Source organism: Globicephala melas, chromosome 15, assembly GCF_963455315.2.
Source record: "Globicephala melas chromosome 15, mGloMel1.2, whole genome shotgun sequence".
Lineage (NCBI taxonomy): Eukaryota > Metazoa > Chordata > Mammalia > Artiodactyla > Delphinidae > Globicephala > Globicephala melas.
The window spans coordinates 27,431,379-27,449,325 of NC_083328.1; the positions used below are offsets into that span (position 1 = coordinate 27,431,379).

Here is a 17,947-nt window from a genome sequence, read left to right on the forward strand (position 1 = left end):
TCCCAAATTGCATAGCACATACTTATCATTTATTGCTTATCTGAAATTCCAATTTAACTAGGCGTCCTGTATTCTTATTTGTTAAACCTGCAGACCCCACTTTTAGGGAACGGCTGGCCCCCCCACAAACCTTGAGTCCAAAGGCGCTCACTCTGCTCACGCAGGCGCCAGGCAAGTTGGCTCCCTCGCCAGGAGCCCCAGTCGATCCCAGAGGGGCCCCTCACGCTTCCGCCCCGTTCAGGCAGCACTAGTGGCGCCCCGAGCGACCGAGCCCCGCGCGCCCGCCGGCCCGGCCCCGCCCCGCCCCGAGCAGAGGGCGCAGCCCCCAGCCGGGCAGGCCCCAAACGGCAGTTGGGCGGTTAGGAGTCGCGCCGCTCCTCCTACGCAGTGGACTCCTTCGAGGCGGAAAACTTGCCATGTCGGCTGCGGAGGCGGGAGGTGTTTTCCTCAGAGCTCGGGGCAGGACCCTGGACGCGTTTTCCTCAGGTACTGCCTGCCCTTCGCCTGGGAAGGTGATGGTTTCAGGGCTGCGGAACCTTCGGCGGGAACGTTCGGTCGGGATGTGCGCCTCCAGCCGGACCCCAGCGGGGGCTGCACCCGGGGGCTGGGGACCGCAATAGAGGCCGCACCGCCCGCACTTGGGGCTTCCAGGGGCGCTTTTGAAAGAAGAGTGTCTGGGCAAGGGGTACGGTCGTGGAGCCTCGCTGGCCTTGACCAAGGTTCCCTGAGAAAAGATAGAGTGAGGCAGCAAAGCATAGTTAATAGCGTGGGCTCTGCAGTTGGACTTGGTTTCCAAGCCCTGCCTTGGACACGTTGCTCAGCGAGTATTGGTCTCAGTTTCCTCATCTGTAAAAGGGGAATAATCGCAGCGAGGTAGTGTGTGGCACAGGATAAGCGCTGGGTGCACGTGAGATGCGGTTATTTTTATTATGGTCATTCACCACGATATAGTTTATACTCCATAATCATGGTTACCTTCTATAATATGAGTCATCCGCCAAAATGTTAGCAGTGCCCATCAGAACTGGAGAGGGGAGGCAGAAGAGCCGTGTGGGGTTAAATGCTTGGATTTTGGATTTAGATAATCTGCCTCGCTGTGAAAATGGGTTTGTTAATACTTACCGCATAGGGGAGGGTTAGCAGATTAAAAGGATTTCTGTATCCAAGTGCCTGATAGGCTAGGTGCTAAGTGAATGTTAGCCCTAGAGCTATAAAAGGGACCATTGCTGCCCGTTTTATTGGTCCTCCCTGCGTCTTTTGCTGCGTGGTCAAATTCCAGTTTTTGTCACCCCGGGGCAGTCAGCCCAGACACGCTGCGTGATTTGACTTGTACTCCCCTTTCTTGCTTCATGCTCACCATTCTTCCCCTTGCCCAGTTCTCCTGCTTCACTGGTTTTCTTAACTTCAATTTTAAAGGTCCAAGTCCTTTATTTCCGTAGGGCTTTTGTGCTTGTTCTTTGCTCGCCTAGCTAATAGCACTTTCTCAACCTTCACACTTTATTTAAAGTTCAGTCACTTTCTCAGATTTTCCCTGGCTACCCTTACTAAAGTGGGTTTCTCCTGTAACTCCTGTCCGAAAGCCTTATTCTTTTCTTTCTTTGCAGCTGTTGGTGGGGGGTGGCAAGGTTCTGGAAGACCATGTAAGGCCAGAAATCTAGCTGAGGTGGATTTTAGAAAATACAGTCTGTTGTGGTGACCATTCTCTAAATATTTTAATACGCCTTTTTCCAGCCTGTTTTCAAACCCAAGCTTGTGCGCCCCGTGCACAGTGAGGCCAAACAAACAAAATATCAGAGTTTGGAGCAGAGAAAGGTTTATTGCAGGGCCAAGCTAGGAGAACAGGTAACTCGTACTCAAAAGACCCGAGCTCTCCCTGTAGTTTTCAGGGAAGAGGTTTTTGTTTTTGCCGCGCTACGTGGCCCGTGGGATCTTAGTTCCCGGACCGGGGATTGAACCCGGGCCCTGACAGTGAAAGCACAGGGTCCTAACCACTGGACTGCCAGGGAAATCCCCAATGGAGAAGCAGGGAAGAGTTTTAAAAGGCAACATTTGGGGTGACAGCTGCAGGGTGAATGACTTTCTTCTGATTGGTTGCTGGTGAGGTAACAGGATGGTGGTCCAGCAATCTCAAGCATCAGCCTTCTGGTTCTGACCAGTCTGGGGTCTCAGCAGGTACTTACCATCCCTCACCTGGGTGGGGGCCTGCAGAACTTGAAGACTGTATCAGATTGTTAGGCACATCTCTTGAGGGAACTGTAAGACTAAAGAATTACGACTCTTTTTTTAAAAAAAACATCTTTATTGGAGTATAATTGCTTTACAGTGGTGTGTTAGTTTCTGCATTATAACAAAGTGAGTCAGCTATACATATACATATATCCCCATATCTCCTCCCTCTTGCGTCTCCCTCCCACCCTCCCTATCCCACCCCTCTATGTGGTCACAAAGCACCGAGCTGACCTCCCTGTGCTATGCGGCTGCTTCCCACTAGCTATCTATTTTACATTTGGTAGTGTGTATATGTTAATGCCACTCTCTCACTTCTTCCCAGCTTACGCTTCCCCCTCCCCACGTCCTCACGTCCATTCTCTACTTCTGCGTCTTTATTCCTGTCCTGCCTCTAGGTTCTTCAGAACCAATTTTTTTTTTTAAGAGTCCATATATATATGTGTTAGCATATGGTATTTGTTTTTCTCTTTCTGACTTACTTCACCCTGTATGACAATCTCTCGGTCTATCCACCTCACTACAAATAACTCAATTTCGTTTCTTTTTATGGCTGAGTAATATTCCATTGTATATATGTGCCACAACTTCTTTATCCATTCATCTGTCGATGGACACTTAGGTTGCTTCCACGTCCTGGCTATTGTAAATAGTGCTGCAATGAACATTGTGGTACATGACTCTTTTTGAGTGATGGTTTTCTCAGGGTATATGCCCAGGAGTGGGATTGCTGGGTCGTATGGTAGTTCTATTTTTAGTTTTTTAAGGAACCTCCATACTGTTCTCCATAGTGGCTGTATCAATTTACATTCCCACCAACAGTGCATGTGGGTTCCCTTTTCTCCACACCCTCTCCAGCATTTATCGTTTGTAGACTTTTTGGCGATGGCTGTTCTGACTGGTGTGAGGTGATACCTCACTGTAGTTTTGATTTGCATTTCTCTAATGATTAGTGATGTTGAGCATCCTTTCATGTGTTTGTTGGCAATCTGTATATCTTCTTTGGAGAAATGTCTATTTATGTCTTCTGCCCATTTTTGGATTGGGTTGTTTGTTTTTTTGCTATTGAGCTGCATGAGCCGCTTGTAAATTTTGGAGATTAATCCTTCGTCAGTTGCTTCATTTGCAAATATTTTCTCCCATTCTGAGGGCTGTATTTTTGTCTTGTTTATGGTTTCCTTTGCTGTGCAAAGCTTTTAAGTTTCATTAGGTCCCATTTGTTTATTTTTGTTTTAATTTCCATTTCTCTAGGAGGTAGATCAAAAAGGATCTTGCTGTGATTTATGTCATAAGAGTGTTCTGCCTATATTTTCCTCTAAGTGTTTGATAGTGTCTGGCCTTACATTTAGGTCTTTAATCCATTTTGAGTTTATTTTGTGTGGTGTTAGGGAGTGTTCTAACTTCATTCTTTTACATGTATCTGTCCAGTTAGGAACTGAGACTCTGTTATAGCTGAACTATTGTTTGTTGACTGCTTTTCCTTTGTTTCTGCATTTCCTCACTTCCCTAATTAGTAACACCTTGAATCTGCACTTTGGAACTCAGGGAAGGTTTAGGATACTAAAGCCTTTTTCTGCAAACAAGAAATGGGAGACGTGGAAGGGCTTTTGTGCCCTGGCGGGCGCCACTTCAAACCAATGTGAGGTTTTGGGGATTTATCCATATTGGTCTAAGTAGCTCTAGTCTGCTCATTTTCCTGCTGGGCAGTAGCCGTTGTATCAGCATATATTGATACATTCTGTTGCTGGATATGCTGAGGATCTTCTTGCCTCTCCATATCCACTCTCTCCCTGCTCCGCCATGCCCCAGGAGGTTGACATCTTTGGGCTTCATCCAGGGGCTCCTTGCCCTCTGGCCTGCTGTTGGGTTCAACTGCTGGGAAGTCCTGACTGGAGATTAGAGGGTGGGGAAAACAATTGTCAGCGTGTTTATTCCCCTGGTTTAGTCCTTGTGGGGTTGCCTCAACCTGACTGTGTTCCTTACCTGAAATTCACTGCTGCTTTTAAGGTAGGCTTTCTGCCGGCACTCTTTCCAGATGTAGTTCTGCTTTTCTGTGTTGGACTGCTGAACTGTCCTTTGGTGTTTTCCGATACTCAACTCATCCCAAGTGATTAAACGCTCCTTTAGTTCTCCTGCTTTGAGTATGCCAGCTGTTTCCTGCTGGGGTCCTGATATGACGGCCATTCAGTTATTTCTGTTTTCCACTCTTGGTAACGGTGCTCTCATGAACATTCTGGTACAAGCCTTCTTGTGGACACAGGGAGACATTTCTCCAGGGCATGTACCCAGAGGAGCGAAATTCTGAGTTGTAGGGTATGATCTTTTCCAGCTTTGCTAGATCTTGTCAAATCTCCTTCCAGAATGTTTGCACCAACTTATGCTCCCACTAGCAGGCTATGAGAGATCCTTGTGACTCTGCACTGTCTCTTTTCAGTTCAGGAAGTATTTACTGTGTTCCTGTTGCACTCTCTAGTATCTTGTGATGAGTAAAAAAAAGTCAAGGGGAAGGCAAGGGCTCATAATCTAAGCACAGAGCTGTGGCACAAAAAATAATTCTTGGCAACTGGTGGGCTCTGTAGGCCACTGCAGTGGGAATCGGGATTTTTTTTTAAGCTTTTTTTTTCTTAATTAATTAATTTTATTTTATTTATTTTTGGCTGTGTTGGGTCTTCGTTGCTGTGCGTGGGCTTTCTCCAGTTGCGGCGAGCAGGGGCTACTCTTTGTTGCCGTGCGCGGGCTTCTCATTGCGGTGGCTTCTTTTGTTGCAGAGTACGGGCTCTAGGCGCGCGGGCTTCAGTAGTTGTGGCTCACGGGCTCTAGAGCGCAGGTTCAGTAGCTGTGGCGCACGGGCTTAGTTGCTCCGCGGCATGTGGGATCTTCCTGGACCAGGGCTCGAACCCGTGTGCCCTGCATCGGCAGGTGGATTCTTAACCACTGCACCACCAGGGAAGCCTGGGAATCGGGATTTTAAGCATTGGTCCTGGGTGATGGTGAGACTGTTAATTGAAATCAGGGAGTAAGGAGTAGGGCCAGGTTTGATGGGATTAATTTGGGAAGTGGTGGCTTTGAGTTGCGGTCAGGAAATCTGAGGCAACTTGCAGGGTGCGGCGCACAGCTGGGGATGGAGGTGTGGGTGCCACCCACAGAGAGGCAAGTAGATGATATCGCTGTAGGAGTCGGCGGCGTTCCTGAGGGGCAAGGTGTGGAGTAGTGGACGGGGTGTGTGTGTGTAACCTTAGGATGTGCCATCGTTTAGGGGGTCAGAAGAAGGAAAAGACACACTGAAGGCCTCAGAGCAGGAAACAACCAGAAATTTTGGAAGATAAATCCAGGAGCCAGCCTTGGTACCAAAGTTGGGGAGGAGGGCTTAAGGGGGGGTGGTCCGCAGGCTCAGATGCTGCAGACATCTAGGTGAGTGTTAGCTGAGCAGAGGATGGCAGGTTTGTTATGTCGCCTTCAGGACAGTTTCAGTGCCGTTTGTAGGAGGAAGCCTGGTGCATGGCTTTTGAGGAATGGTGGAGATTGAGGATGTGCAGTCAGCGAAGGCAGGATTCTGTTTGGAGCCGTTTGGTGATCCAGGGTAGACATAGGGTCGTAGCAGTTTGAAGGAGGAGCAATGCTGAAGGAGGGCTGAAGGGTTTGCGGTAGTACTAATGGTGATAAGAACAGCAGGAGCATCTAACGTTTATCAGGTGTTTACGGCGTGCCAGGCACTATCCTCTGTGCTGTGTGTGGATTATCTCATGTAATCTTCAAAGTAGTGCTGTTGAGCTAGCTATTAGGGTTACCCTCTTTTTACAGTGGGAGAAAATCAATCTCAGGAAGGCTAGGCAACTTGCCCAAGGTCACATGATTGGTCTGAGATGGATCTGGGGTTGAAAAATGCAAAAGGCAGGATAATTGTTGGAGAGCAATATCTGAGGAGATGGGAAAAGCTGGCATTGAGGGCTCAGAAGAGGGGTTGGCCCTGGGAACAAATTTCTTCTTCGACCATCTCTCCCTCCTTCCATCTAACTGTTTTTCTGTCTATCCATCTGTCTACCAGACGGTCCATCCATCCTATGTCCATCTTTTCATCTGTCTGTCCATCCATTGCCCACTCATCAAATGTACTAAGCACCTCCCTTGTCCCAGGCATTGTGCTGGATCCCAGAGTGCAGTGATGAGTGAAAACCAGATGTGGTTCCTCACCTCTGGCACGTAGCTACTTGGAGAGCCTACCATTAACCTGCCAATCACACAAAGCATCATAAATCCCAGCTGTGGCAAGTGTCAGGGAAGTGAGGAATGTCACTTGTCAGGAAGTGAGGGGCATCTTAATAAGGCCCTGCAGGGAGGGCTCCCCTGGGGAAGGGGTGTGTCATCTGATTGCTGAAGGATAAGTAGGAGGTACCTGGGCTCTGAAGGGAGGGGGAGGACCATTGTAGACCACAGGTGGAGCAAGTCTGACATGGTGGGACAGGAAAGGGAAGGGTGAGAGGAGAAAGAAGCCCCTGAGTCTGGAGCTGGGTGGTGCAGGATGAGACTGGAGCATGGGGAAGGGGTCATTGGGGAGGTTTTGTCTTTAAGCTGCATGTGTGAGGACACAAGGACACATGATCTGATTTCCATTTTGGAAAGAATGGTCTGGCTGCAGCAGTAACAACAGAAGAGTCTCTGCTTGCGAGGAACTTGGGGTGCAATCTGATTGGAAGCTGGAGCTCAGCCACTCGTCTTGAAGCAGCATTTCCAAGGCACACATTGTTCACTTTGAATTTGTTGACTTCCAGCAGCTGGAGGGGCGTGTGGTGGTGGTGGGGAGCTTCTGGTGGAGGTGATGGGGGCGCTGAGGTGTGAAGCTTCCTAGCCCACTGGAGCTGCCCCAGGGCTGCCGTGGGACCAGAGAGCAGGAGAGGTGCTCACCTGGAAAAGAGTGGGGTGTGGAGGGGGTGGAGAGAGACTGAGAAGATAAATTGAGATAGGAGGAGGGAAAATGACCCTGGACTTCTAGAAGTGGGGCCTGCGCTTGGTCTCCTCTGTGGGTTGAGCAGCCCCAGTGGGCATGCCCAGTATGCGTCATACAGCTCAGGGCTTCTAGAGGCCCGGCCTTGGAGGGTCAGGCTCAGAACCCTTCACTACAAGTTGAGCACCTAGTCTACCCCTGAGCTGCCTCTACTGCTGTCACTGACTTACCTGGGTCCTAGTTCCCTATTAGTGTTGCTGGTGGCTTTGAGCGATCCTCTTGGAGGGTCCATTGCCAGTTCAGGCTCTGTGGGCAGGTGGTAAGCTGGTAGAGCTGCCCCAAGGGCAGGCTTGGAAGAGAAAGGAAAGGAACTGGCTTTTTCTGTCTCTTGCCAAAATACACGTTGCCTCTCAAAGAGGTTTTGGTGAACTCAAGCAACTGTGCCTCAAATCACAACCCTGATCACCCTCACACTCCCTCCTGGAAGCCCCCTCCAGAATTAAACAGTTTGTTTCTCAAGTGAAGCTTGTCAAGTAAATGAAAGAGTGCTGTCTTACCCAGCTCAGGCTGCTCTAACAGAACACCATAGGCTGGATGGCTTAAAAACAACAGAAATATATTGTTCACACTCTGAAGGCTGGAAGTCCAAGGTCAAGGAACCTGCAGATTCAGTGTCTGGGGCGAACCCTCCTCCTGGTGCATAGATGGCTGTCTTTTTTTTTTTCTTTTTCTTTTTTTTAAGACTTTATTTTTTAGAGCAGTTTTAGGTTCATAGCAAAATTGAGCGGAAGGTACAGAGAGTTCTCGTACATCCCCTGTCCACACACGTGCACAGCCTGCCCATCATCAGCATCCCCCACCAGAGTGGTATGTTTGTTACAACTGAACATACAGTGACACAACATAATCACCCAAAGTCCACACTTTACCTTACAGTGCACTCTTAGAGTTGTACATTTTATGTACAATGTACATGTACTGTATAATAACATGTGACCATCATTGTAGTAGATGGCTGTCTTCTTGCTGTGTCCCCCCATGGAGGAAAGCGGGAGTGAGTGATCTAGGGTCTCTTTCATAAGGGCAGTAATTCCAGTACTAAGCCCGCAGGATTTAATCACCTCCAAAGTCCCCATCTGCAAATATCATCACATTTGGGGTTAGATTTCAATGTAAGAATTTTGGGGGGACACAAACAGTCCATGGCAAGCACTTTAAGACCATTTCCCCCGATAGTTTTTGAGTAACAGTATTCCCACGCACTTCTTCCGGGAGTGTTGTATGTGAAGCCTGGCTTCAGTCATCCATTTCCTGTTAACACAACCTGCTAGGCTCTGTCAACAGATGTTTATAGAAAGTAAGTTGTACGTGTCTCACCTGAGAAGGCTCGCAATCCTCAGGCATGTTCAAATATTCATTTTAATTAGGCAAATTAATAATTATATTTCCTTGACGTATCCTAATTAAGACTACTTTCTCCTAACAAATAATTGTCTTTCTGAAAAGTTTACAACATCAGTTTTGAAGAAATTCTCAAAGGGAGAAATATCAAGATAAAATATGTTTTCAAAATTACCTATCTTTAATTGTTTTCAGGTCCTAATCAGTTTTTCCAGTTCATTTTACCACTGGAATATTTTCCCCCTTAGAGAACAGGGATCTTCAGTGGTTTACCTAAAATGATGATTTCCTTGGACATTTTAAACCTCCACAGCTGTTTCAGAGGAGCCAACTCTATTCACTGATTCTGAATGTTTCTTGGTCCCTTCTGGAAACCGTCTCGCAGAGAATAAGTGAAATCTCTAAAGAATAATGTACTTCATCCCTTCCAGGTCTCACCTAAGAACCTCTCTAGAAACAGTAGGCCTGGAAATGTTTGTTCAAGTCTGAAGAGGGTTGAAAATATTGTGGCGTAAAAAATTCAAACTTATCAATGAAGGAAATGAAATGAATGCTTTTAATTAATTTTTTAAATTAATTAATTTATTTTTGGCTGCGTTGGGTCTTCGTTGCTGCGCACGGGCTTTCTCTAGTTGCAGCGAGTGGGGGCTACTCTTCGTTGCGGTGCGCGGGCTTCTCATTGTGGTGGCTTCTCTTGTTGCGGAGCATGGGCCCTAGGCGCATGGGCTTCAGTAGTTGTGGCTTGCGGGCTCTAGAGCGCAGGCTCAGTAGTTGTGGCACATGGGCTTAGTTGCTCCGCGGTATGTGGATTCACTAATTTCAAGTTTCACTGGTTTTTAATAAATTTACAGAGTGGTACAACATCAGAATTTTAGAAGCTCTCAGTCTCCCCCCAAAAAGGATACTTTGTGTCCATTTTCAGTCTCTTTATGTTTCCAATCCCAGCACAGTCAGCTACTAATTTACCTCCCTGTTTTGCCTTTTCTGGACGTTTCATATAAATGGAATCATATAATCTGTGGTTTTTTGTGACTGGCTTCTTTCCCTTAACATAATCTTTTTAAGATTCAGCCATGTTGCAGTGTGTATCAGCACTTTGTTCCTTGTTACTGAACAGTATTCCAGTGTATGGATTACCACATTTTGTTATCCGTTTACCTGTTGGTGAACATTTCGATATTTTTTGGACATTGATGGACATTCCCCCATTTGGACACTGGCTATCATGAATAAAGCTGTTATGAACATCCACATTATAGGTCTTTTTTTTTTTTTTTTTTTTGCAGTACACGGGCCTCTCACTGTTGTGGCCTCTCCCGTTGCGGAGCACAGGCTCCGGATGCACAGGCTCAGCGGCCATGGCTCAAGGGCCCAGCCGCTCCGCGGCATGTGGAATCTCCCCGGACCGGGGCACGAACCCGTGTCCCCTGCATCGGCAGGCAGACTCTCAACCACTGCGCCACCAGGGAAGCCCTAGAGGTCTTTTTGTATGGACATATGTTTCATTTCTCTTGGGTAGACACCTAGGATTGGAGTTGCTGGGTCGTATAAGTAACTGTGTTTAACATTTTAAGGAACCACCAAACTTTTCCAAAGCAGCTGCACCATTTACATTCCCAGCAGCAGTGCATACAGGTTCAAATTTCCCCATATGCTCATTCACACTTGATATTGTCTGTCTTTTTGATTATAACCAAGCAAATGCGTGTGAAGTGGAATCTCACTGTGGTTTTTTTTTTTAATAAATTTATTTAATTTATTTTATTTTTGGCTGCGTTGGGTCTTTATTGCTACGCGCAGGCTTTCTCTAGTTGTGGCGAGCGGGGGCTACTCTTCGTTGTGGTGCGTGGGCTTCTCACTGCAGTGTCTTCTCTTGTTGCAGAGCACGGGCTCTAGGTGCACGGGCTCAGTAGTTGTGGCTCACAGGCTCAGTAGTTGTGGCTCACGGGCTCTAGAGTGCAGGCTCAGTAGTTGTGGTGCACGGGCTTAGTTGCTCCGCGGCATGTGGGGTCTTCCCACACCAAGGGATCAAACCCCTGTCCCTGCATTGGCAGGCAGATTCTTAACCACTGCACCACCAGGGAAGTCCTCATTGTGGTTTTGATTTGCATTTTCCTAATGCCTAATGATGTTGAACACCTTTTCATGTGCTTGTTGGCTATTTGTAGTCTTTGAAGAAATGTCTGTTCAGATCCTTTGCCTGAGTTATTTATGTTTTTATTATTGAGTTGTAAGAGTTCTTTATGTGTTCTGGGTACAAGTCCCTTGTCAAATATATGATTTGAAAATATTTTCTCCCATTCTGTGGCTTGTCTTTTCACTTTCTTGATGATATCATTTGTAGGACCCAAGTTTTTAATTCTGATGAAGTCCCAGTTATCAACTTTTTCTTTTATTACTTGTACTTTCGATGCCATATCTAAGAAATCTTTACCTAAACCCAAATTGTGAATATTTACTCCTGTGTTTTCTTTTAAGAGTATTATAGTTGGAGCTGTTACATTTAGGTCTGGGTCCATATTGAATAAATTTTTACGTATGATGTGGAGTAAGCGTCTTATTAGAAGTTTTCCTTTTTTTTTTTTTAACTACAGTAGAAGCCTGGTAGTTTGTCAATGAATAGAAAAAATTAGCTAAAGAGGGGAATCATTAAAAAAATTACACATTTTTGACATTTCATTTTAATGTAAACTATAAATGTAAATTCAGTTACTGATCTTTTGAGGTCAGGCCAAGGTCATGTCTTGGAGCATGGGTTTACAGATGGGCCTGCCCGGGAGCCTTTCTTGCATAAACAGCACCCATAGCAAATCTTTTCCAGTTTGGGTTTTTTTCCAGTGGAGCAGTCAGTTAAAAATCACCTAGAGAGCAGTCTGAGCGAAGGATTCTTCTAGCTTTACACTTTCTCATCAGATCTTTCACACTTGCCTCCCCGACACCTAATTCAATCGTATTTTATTTTTACCAGCTTGCTTTTATTGAGTCTTCCCAAAGCATCCGTCGTTGCTTTATTAGAAACAACCCTTTTTACATTTGTATTTCTCTGGCTTACATGTTTGATTAAATTAGGCGATTTAAAACTAAGTGCTGGCATGAACAGACTCGGGGGCACCTCCTGACAGACACTCCATGAGGGGCGGGGCAGAGGTGTGTAGAGCACGGGAAGGCCATCAGCTTGCCCTGGGCCGTGGTCAGAGCCTTCGTGGAGGCATGGAGAGTGTTGATAACTCCTTCACATTGGTCTAGTGGACGTCTGTTAAGAGAGTATCTTCTTCACAGAGGGGACTAACTGACAACTTTTTATATTTGTGCAGTGTGTGAGTTTTAACTTTGTCAAACCCTCCAACGAGCAAGGGGCAGTAACACGGGGCCAGGGCACCTGGAGACTCCAGAAGCCCCAGAACTGCTGCCAGCCACTCTCAGGACCAAGAGAATGTGGAATCAGACACCCAGGAAATATTTGTTGAGCGAAAGAACGTCCAGACTCCCCCACGTAGCCTTGTTTAAAGGAAAAGAAGAAAATTCTTTGTCAAGCTAATGGCGCAGGTCCTCATTTGTAAGAAGGAGGCCGAGTGTTGGCTAGATCTGTCTTAAGGAGCAGCCAGGATGACAAGTGCATTGATTTCATCTATGTGGGGACGCTTTGGTGATTTCAGGCCCCAAACTAGTAAGTGGGAGGATCCAGAGGAGGACGCAGCTCTTCAGGCTTCCTGCCCTCTGGCCCCGCCCCCAGAATACAGTGGAGCAGGACGGAGCACCTCATCTTCCCCCAAGTCTGCCCCTTCCCAGTCTCCCCTAGCTCTGTCCGACCAGCAGCCTGGGAGTCGCTCCTGACCTCTGCTTCGCCCTGCTCTCCGTGTCCCGGCCGCCCACAGTCCCATCCACGCACCCCCAGGGCACACCTGGGCTTCATCTACTTCGCTGCTTCCCGGCTCCCACCACCGTGAGCCCGGCCACCCCACCTACCCTGCCTCTCAGCCGGACAGTCCCAGCAGCCTCTGAGTCCCTCTTGTCCCTCCAGTCTCTTCCCTGGACAGCATCCAGAGTCATGTCTTTGAAACAAAAACTGGGTCTGTCAGCCCTTGCCGTGGCTTTTCTCTGTCCCCCTCCTCTTCCCTCTCTTCCTCATTCTTCAGGCCTGTGCTGCTTCTCCTATTCTAAGTTAGGTTCTCTGCCATTCGCCTTCACCCGTTCTTTTCCTTTATGATACTTGTTACAACTTAGAGTTGTGTCTTTACTCCTCTGACTTTGTTGTCCTTTCCTGCCCGTAGGTGATAAATTCCTTGGGGGTGGAGCAGGAAGCCCAGGCCTAGGACGGTGTCTGGCAGTAGTGGACCTTCAGTGGCCTTTCATTATGTGAATAAATGAATGAAAATGAGTACAATGCCCACAGGATCATGTGTGTGTATCCACCTAACCCACAGCTTACACACATCATGTTTTCTCTGGACAAAACCAACAGAAACCAAGGTATTGAGCCAATCAACAGGACCCTTGCAAACCACGCACCACTGGGCAGTTGGTGCCGTACTCAGAGGCACCCGCTGGGGCCGGTGCTTGTTCGCAGGCGGGTCCTTCCTCTCCTTGCCCCCTCTCGGAGCTGCATCTGCCCCAAGTAAGGGTGGTCTTCTCCTCCCATCCAGGGCCTCCGTTTGCTCAGCCTGTGCCTGCAGGGCTGCCTCTGTCCAGAGCGAGCACCTTCTTCCAGTTCTCCCCGAAGCACCACCCGCTGGGCCAGCAGCCACAGGCTCTCTTGGCAGTGAAACACGGGGAATGGCGCAAAAGTCATAGCAAACCTCCACCCAAAACATGCAGACCCTCAATGGAGTTCTGCTTTTGAAAAGTGAGAGAGGTATGGAAAATGTCTTTTTCCCCGCTTAGACGTTGTCCAGAACAGCGTTGGCCAAAGCCAGGAATGCTGAAAGCCGCCTGGCCAAGTAGTCCTGGCGCATCTGCCTTCTTACTTCTCTGAAGGGTTGCAGATAAAGATGCTGGCAGGCCCCTCATCCCCAAACGGCAAGTGTGGCAGCCAAGCTATGACTCAGAAGCTTTTGCGTATCTCAAAATGCTACCTTTTGGATGCATGTGGGCTGAGAAGAGGTTGGGTAAATTCACTTTGGTACTTAGGGAACGTAATTTGGAGACTCTGAGTATTTTGCTGTCGCACTGAATTATTTTGGGGGCGGAGGGGCCCTGAAGGACACTACTTTTTTAAACAGCTTCACATACCGCGCAATTCACCCTTTCAAAGTGAACGATTCGGTGGCTTTTAGTCTATTCACAGAGCTGTACCACCATTACCACAAATTTTGGAACACGTTCACCACCCCAAAAAGAAACCCCACACCCCTCAGTTGTCACCCCCGACCCACCCCCATCCCCCCAGCCCTAGGCAACCACTAGTGAAAGACACTGTTAACTGCTGCATTAAGTTCTGGCAGTCTTACCTTTGGGACATTTGGATTGTTAAACCAGAAAGAGTCCCAAAGCGGTGAAGATTGTTTTGCTACTGTTGTGTGTTTTTGTTTTTTAACCACTGAAATAAGATTAGTCCCCAGAGAAGATGAGGGGCATTGCTGAAGACATTTAGATTGTGATTCACTGTGCAGATTGCTGCTGTGAGAAACTGCAAAAATTGCATTTCGTTGGCGTTTGCTCTTTAGCTAGAAAGCTTCTGGGCAGCTGTAAAGCAACCCATCTTTGCCATTTTATAACCAAAGCAATATCCACAGTATATAAAGGAAAAGATGTTAAGACCAAAGCATACACACACACACACACACACACACACACACACACACACACACACACACACACACACACACACACACACACACACACACACACCATCAGGTATTTTCTGAGCCCCACTATGTGCTATGGGAAACAAAGAAATGGGTAAGATTTTGAGAACGCTGTCTGCTAAGACAGGGTAGGAGTTACCGTGGATAACAGTCATGGTAATAGAAGCGCACACTTGACTGCTTAGTATGTGCTAAGTCCAAATGCTTCACATGTATTAACTCAGTTAATTCTTCACAACAACCCTTTTGAGGTAGGTGAGTTATTCTTACTTTACAGATAAGGAAACTGAGGCCCTGAGAGGTTAAGGAACTTGCACCATGTCACAGAGTTGGTAAAGGGTGGAAATGGGATTTGATCCTGGCACTCAAGCCTCAGAGTCTGGGCTGTCCTGGGACAAGGTTAGGGCTTTGGGAGATGGAGGCCCAAAGTGGTACAGGGGCTTGAAGCCCTTCCCCAAGCCCACATGTCTGGGTATGATCTGTTTTATCCCCAGTATTCATATTTACCCCTGGTCTCAGGGTCTGGTCCTTGCTGTGCCCTCTGTCTGGGGTGCATCTCCCCAGCCCCCCGCCTGGCTTTGTCTCATCCTCAGATCTCATCTCCTGTGTTGCCTCACTCCTCCATCTACCACAGAGCTCTCCCACCCAACAGTTGCTCCGTCCGTGATCACCCTGATTACTTCTGCGGTACCAAGGAGCACAGTGTGTAATGAGCTTAGTTGTTGACCTGTTTGTTGTCTGTCTCACCACCATTCTGAAGGTCTTTTCTTTTAAATTAATTAATTTATTTTTATTTATTATTTGGCTGCATTGGGTCTTCGTTGCTGCGTGCGGGCTTTCTCTAGTTGCGGCGAGTGGGGGCTGCTCTTCGTTGCAGTGTGCGGGCTTCTCATTGCGGTGGCTTCTCTTGTTGCGGAGCACGGGCTCTAGGTGCGTGGGCTTCAGTAGCTGTGGCGCGTGGGCTCAGTAGTTGTGGCTCGTGGGCTCTAGAGCGCAGGCTCAGTAGTTGTGGCGCACGGGCTTAGTTGCTCCGCAGCACCAGGGATCGAACCCTTGTCCGCTGCATTGGCAGGCAGATTCTTAACCACTGCGCCACCAGGGAAGTCCTTGTAAGGTCTTAAGGAATGGGACCTGTGGCCTTGCCCACTAGTTGAATGTCTGGTGACTAATATGACACCCATCCTCAGAACAAACTTTCTGAATGAGGGGAAGAGTCAGAGCTGCATCCGCTTGCCGGGGAGGAGGAAGTGGCATGTGAGCTGGGCCCGGAAGGATAGACAGCACCTCAGCAGGAGGAGCTGGTACAATGGAGAGCACCCCCTGGAGGAAGGGGCGGGAAAGCATGGGGCGTGTTTGAGGAGCAGGGAAGGGTCCATGTGGTGGGATCCTGTGGTATGTCTTGTGCAGGGTTCTTCAGTCTCGCTGTTGACATGGGCTGGATTCTTTTGTGGGGCTGCCATGTGTAATGTGGGATGTTTAGCACCATCCCGGCTTTTGTCCACTGGACGCCAGAAGCACCATCCCCCTCCCAGTGTGATATCCAGAAATGTCTCCAGACATCAGATGTGCCCTGGGGATCAAAATCATCCCCGGTTTAGAGCCACTGGTCTAGTGGGAACAGTAATCGGTACAGTTGGGAAAATTTCGGGCTGTGTTTTAGCACCAGGTGCCGGAATGAGCGAGGGTCCACTGACATCTTCATTTATCCCTTCATCAGATGTTTACTGAATGCCTCCCACCTGCCAGGGACCAAATGATAACATGCTGACAGAATACTGGAAAGGGAAAGCAAATGTGGGCCTTTCCTTATGGAGGTTAGAAGGTAGTGGCCCTTCAGCGAGGGAGTTTGATGACCAGGGTGAGCATTTTCTAAAGAGTCACGATGGCAGTGATGGTCTGAGATGGATCCGAGCAGGGAGTCCTGCATGGAGCTGTCTTGGTAGCTCCAGGTGGGGCTGGTGGACGCCTGACCCAAGACAGTGACGCTCTCAGTTAATGCTGAGTTAATTCTCTAACTTTATAGTCCAGTGGAGAAATGTGGCCTCTATAGTCCCAATTTATGTGTTATTTTGAGTCAGATTCGTTAACAGGAGTCAGAACATTGAATTCTTAAACATTCTTACAATGCAGTGATGTGTTGTAGCTCTCACACTTCTTAACCACTATCTTGTGATTTTAATTCTGTCTTCCGAAAGTCAAACTAGATTTAGAAAATGAGACTCTTATTTATAAACAGTAAAGTAAGAAAGCTGTTTGTCATTGTATTCCACCTTGAATTATTTGGGGCTGCCTATAAAGTGGCAGGTTTAGCACATCATGAAAATATAAATTATTAGAGTATTAGGTGTTGATTAGTGACATGGCTGACTCCCGTAGGCCTTTTCCTAGTTGGGTGATGGAAGTAGTGATTCATTCGCTTTTGTGGGGGGGTGCGTTCATTATAGTTAGTTATTGATTAACTGGTAAGAATGAAAGGATCAATGCGATTTCTAATTCTTGGTGTATATTAAAAAGTCAACTTTCATTAACAATTGAAAAATGTGCCCAAAAGGTATAATAAAAATGAGTGAGAGGAAATATATTGTCAGAGACAAATTCAAGAAAACATTTAGTTCGTGATATTAAAGGTGCAAACTGTAAAGAACAATTGCAATTTGAATGTCTGTTTTTCAGGCAAGATATTGGCACATAAATAGAATCTCATAGGAAGGCTTAATGGTAAAGAATCATGTGAATTTTAAAAGGTCTTTAAGATTCTTTTCTGTATACAGTTGCTTTGTACTCAGTAATGCTTAAAGGAGACTCACAGGCCTTTCCTGATCATGATTTAATACCAAATCCAGTGTCCTTTTTATCCCTCGATTTTGAAAGATTGTTTCTATGACAGTCTCTATCCATTAGCTGAAAATTGGAAGTGGCCAAATCTTGTTACTCTGTATATGACGGATGAGTCAGATTTCCTTCTAAGGCCCATTTTTTCTTTAAAAAGTATTTTTCAATTAATCTTAAATTTTGATTCAGGCTATGGTAACATACTAAATTATGACAATTTATTTTGGTAGCTTAGGGCTTGTTTTCTTCCAGCTTGTCATTTGAGCAGACCTTGGCACTCCTAGCCGATGAGTCTTCTCTTTAATCTCACTTGTGTGATCACCTGCCCTGAAGTCAGGGCTCTGTGGTGTAATTGGCCTGGTTCTGCCCCTCACGCCTTGTTAGTCTTGATCAAGTTATTTACCCTTGACCTTGTGAGTCTCCTCTTCTGTACCTCTAAGCAAAATGGAAGGGTTACCGTGGATAAGGGCTTCTCATCCCAGATGTCTTCAGGGGCCAGGTGGTGAATGGGGCCAGATGTGGACCGCAGTGAATTCCAGAGCATTCATGCCAGTAAAGGGGCAGTTACTGCTCAGTCCCAGCCAATCGTTGGCACACTCCATTTGGGCCTGGTGTGGCCAGATTTTCCATGAGAATCCAGAAAGCCAGTTGTATATATGAAACTCATGCATTTAAATTGTTGGCAACAAATTCAAAATTTTATAAACACGGCGTGTGCCAAACAGAATACACCTGCTAATCA

At 47.1% G+C, this 17,947-nt stretch overlaps 1 protein-coding gene across 3 annotated transcripts in view; it reads left to right on the plus strand.

Moving 5' to 3' along the window:
• The first annotated feature begins 266 nt into the window (after positions 1-266).
• Positions 267-17,947, plus strand: part of CPPED1 (calcineurin like phosphoesterase domain containing 1) — a 234,398-nt gene continuing 216,717 nt past the window's right edge. For 2 of the 3 annotated variants that reach the window (XM_060284208.2, XM_060284207.2), the window contains exon 1: positions 267-486. In XM_060284208.2, coding sequence (XP_060140191.1) covers positions 417-486 — 70 coding nt within the window. In that variant the 5' untranslated portion in view covers positions 267-416. The remainder of the gene's footprint in view (positions 487-17,947) is intronic. The other variant, XM_030883992.3, reaches the window with a different exon arrangement.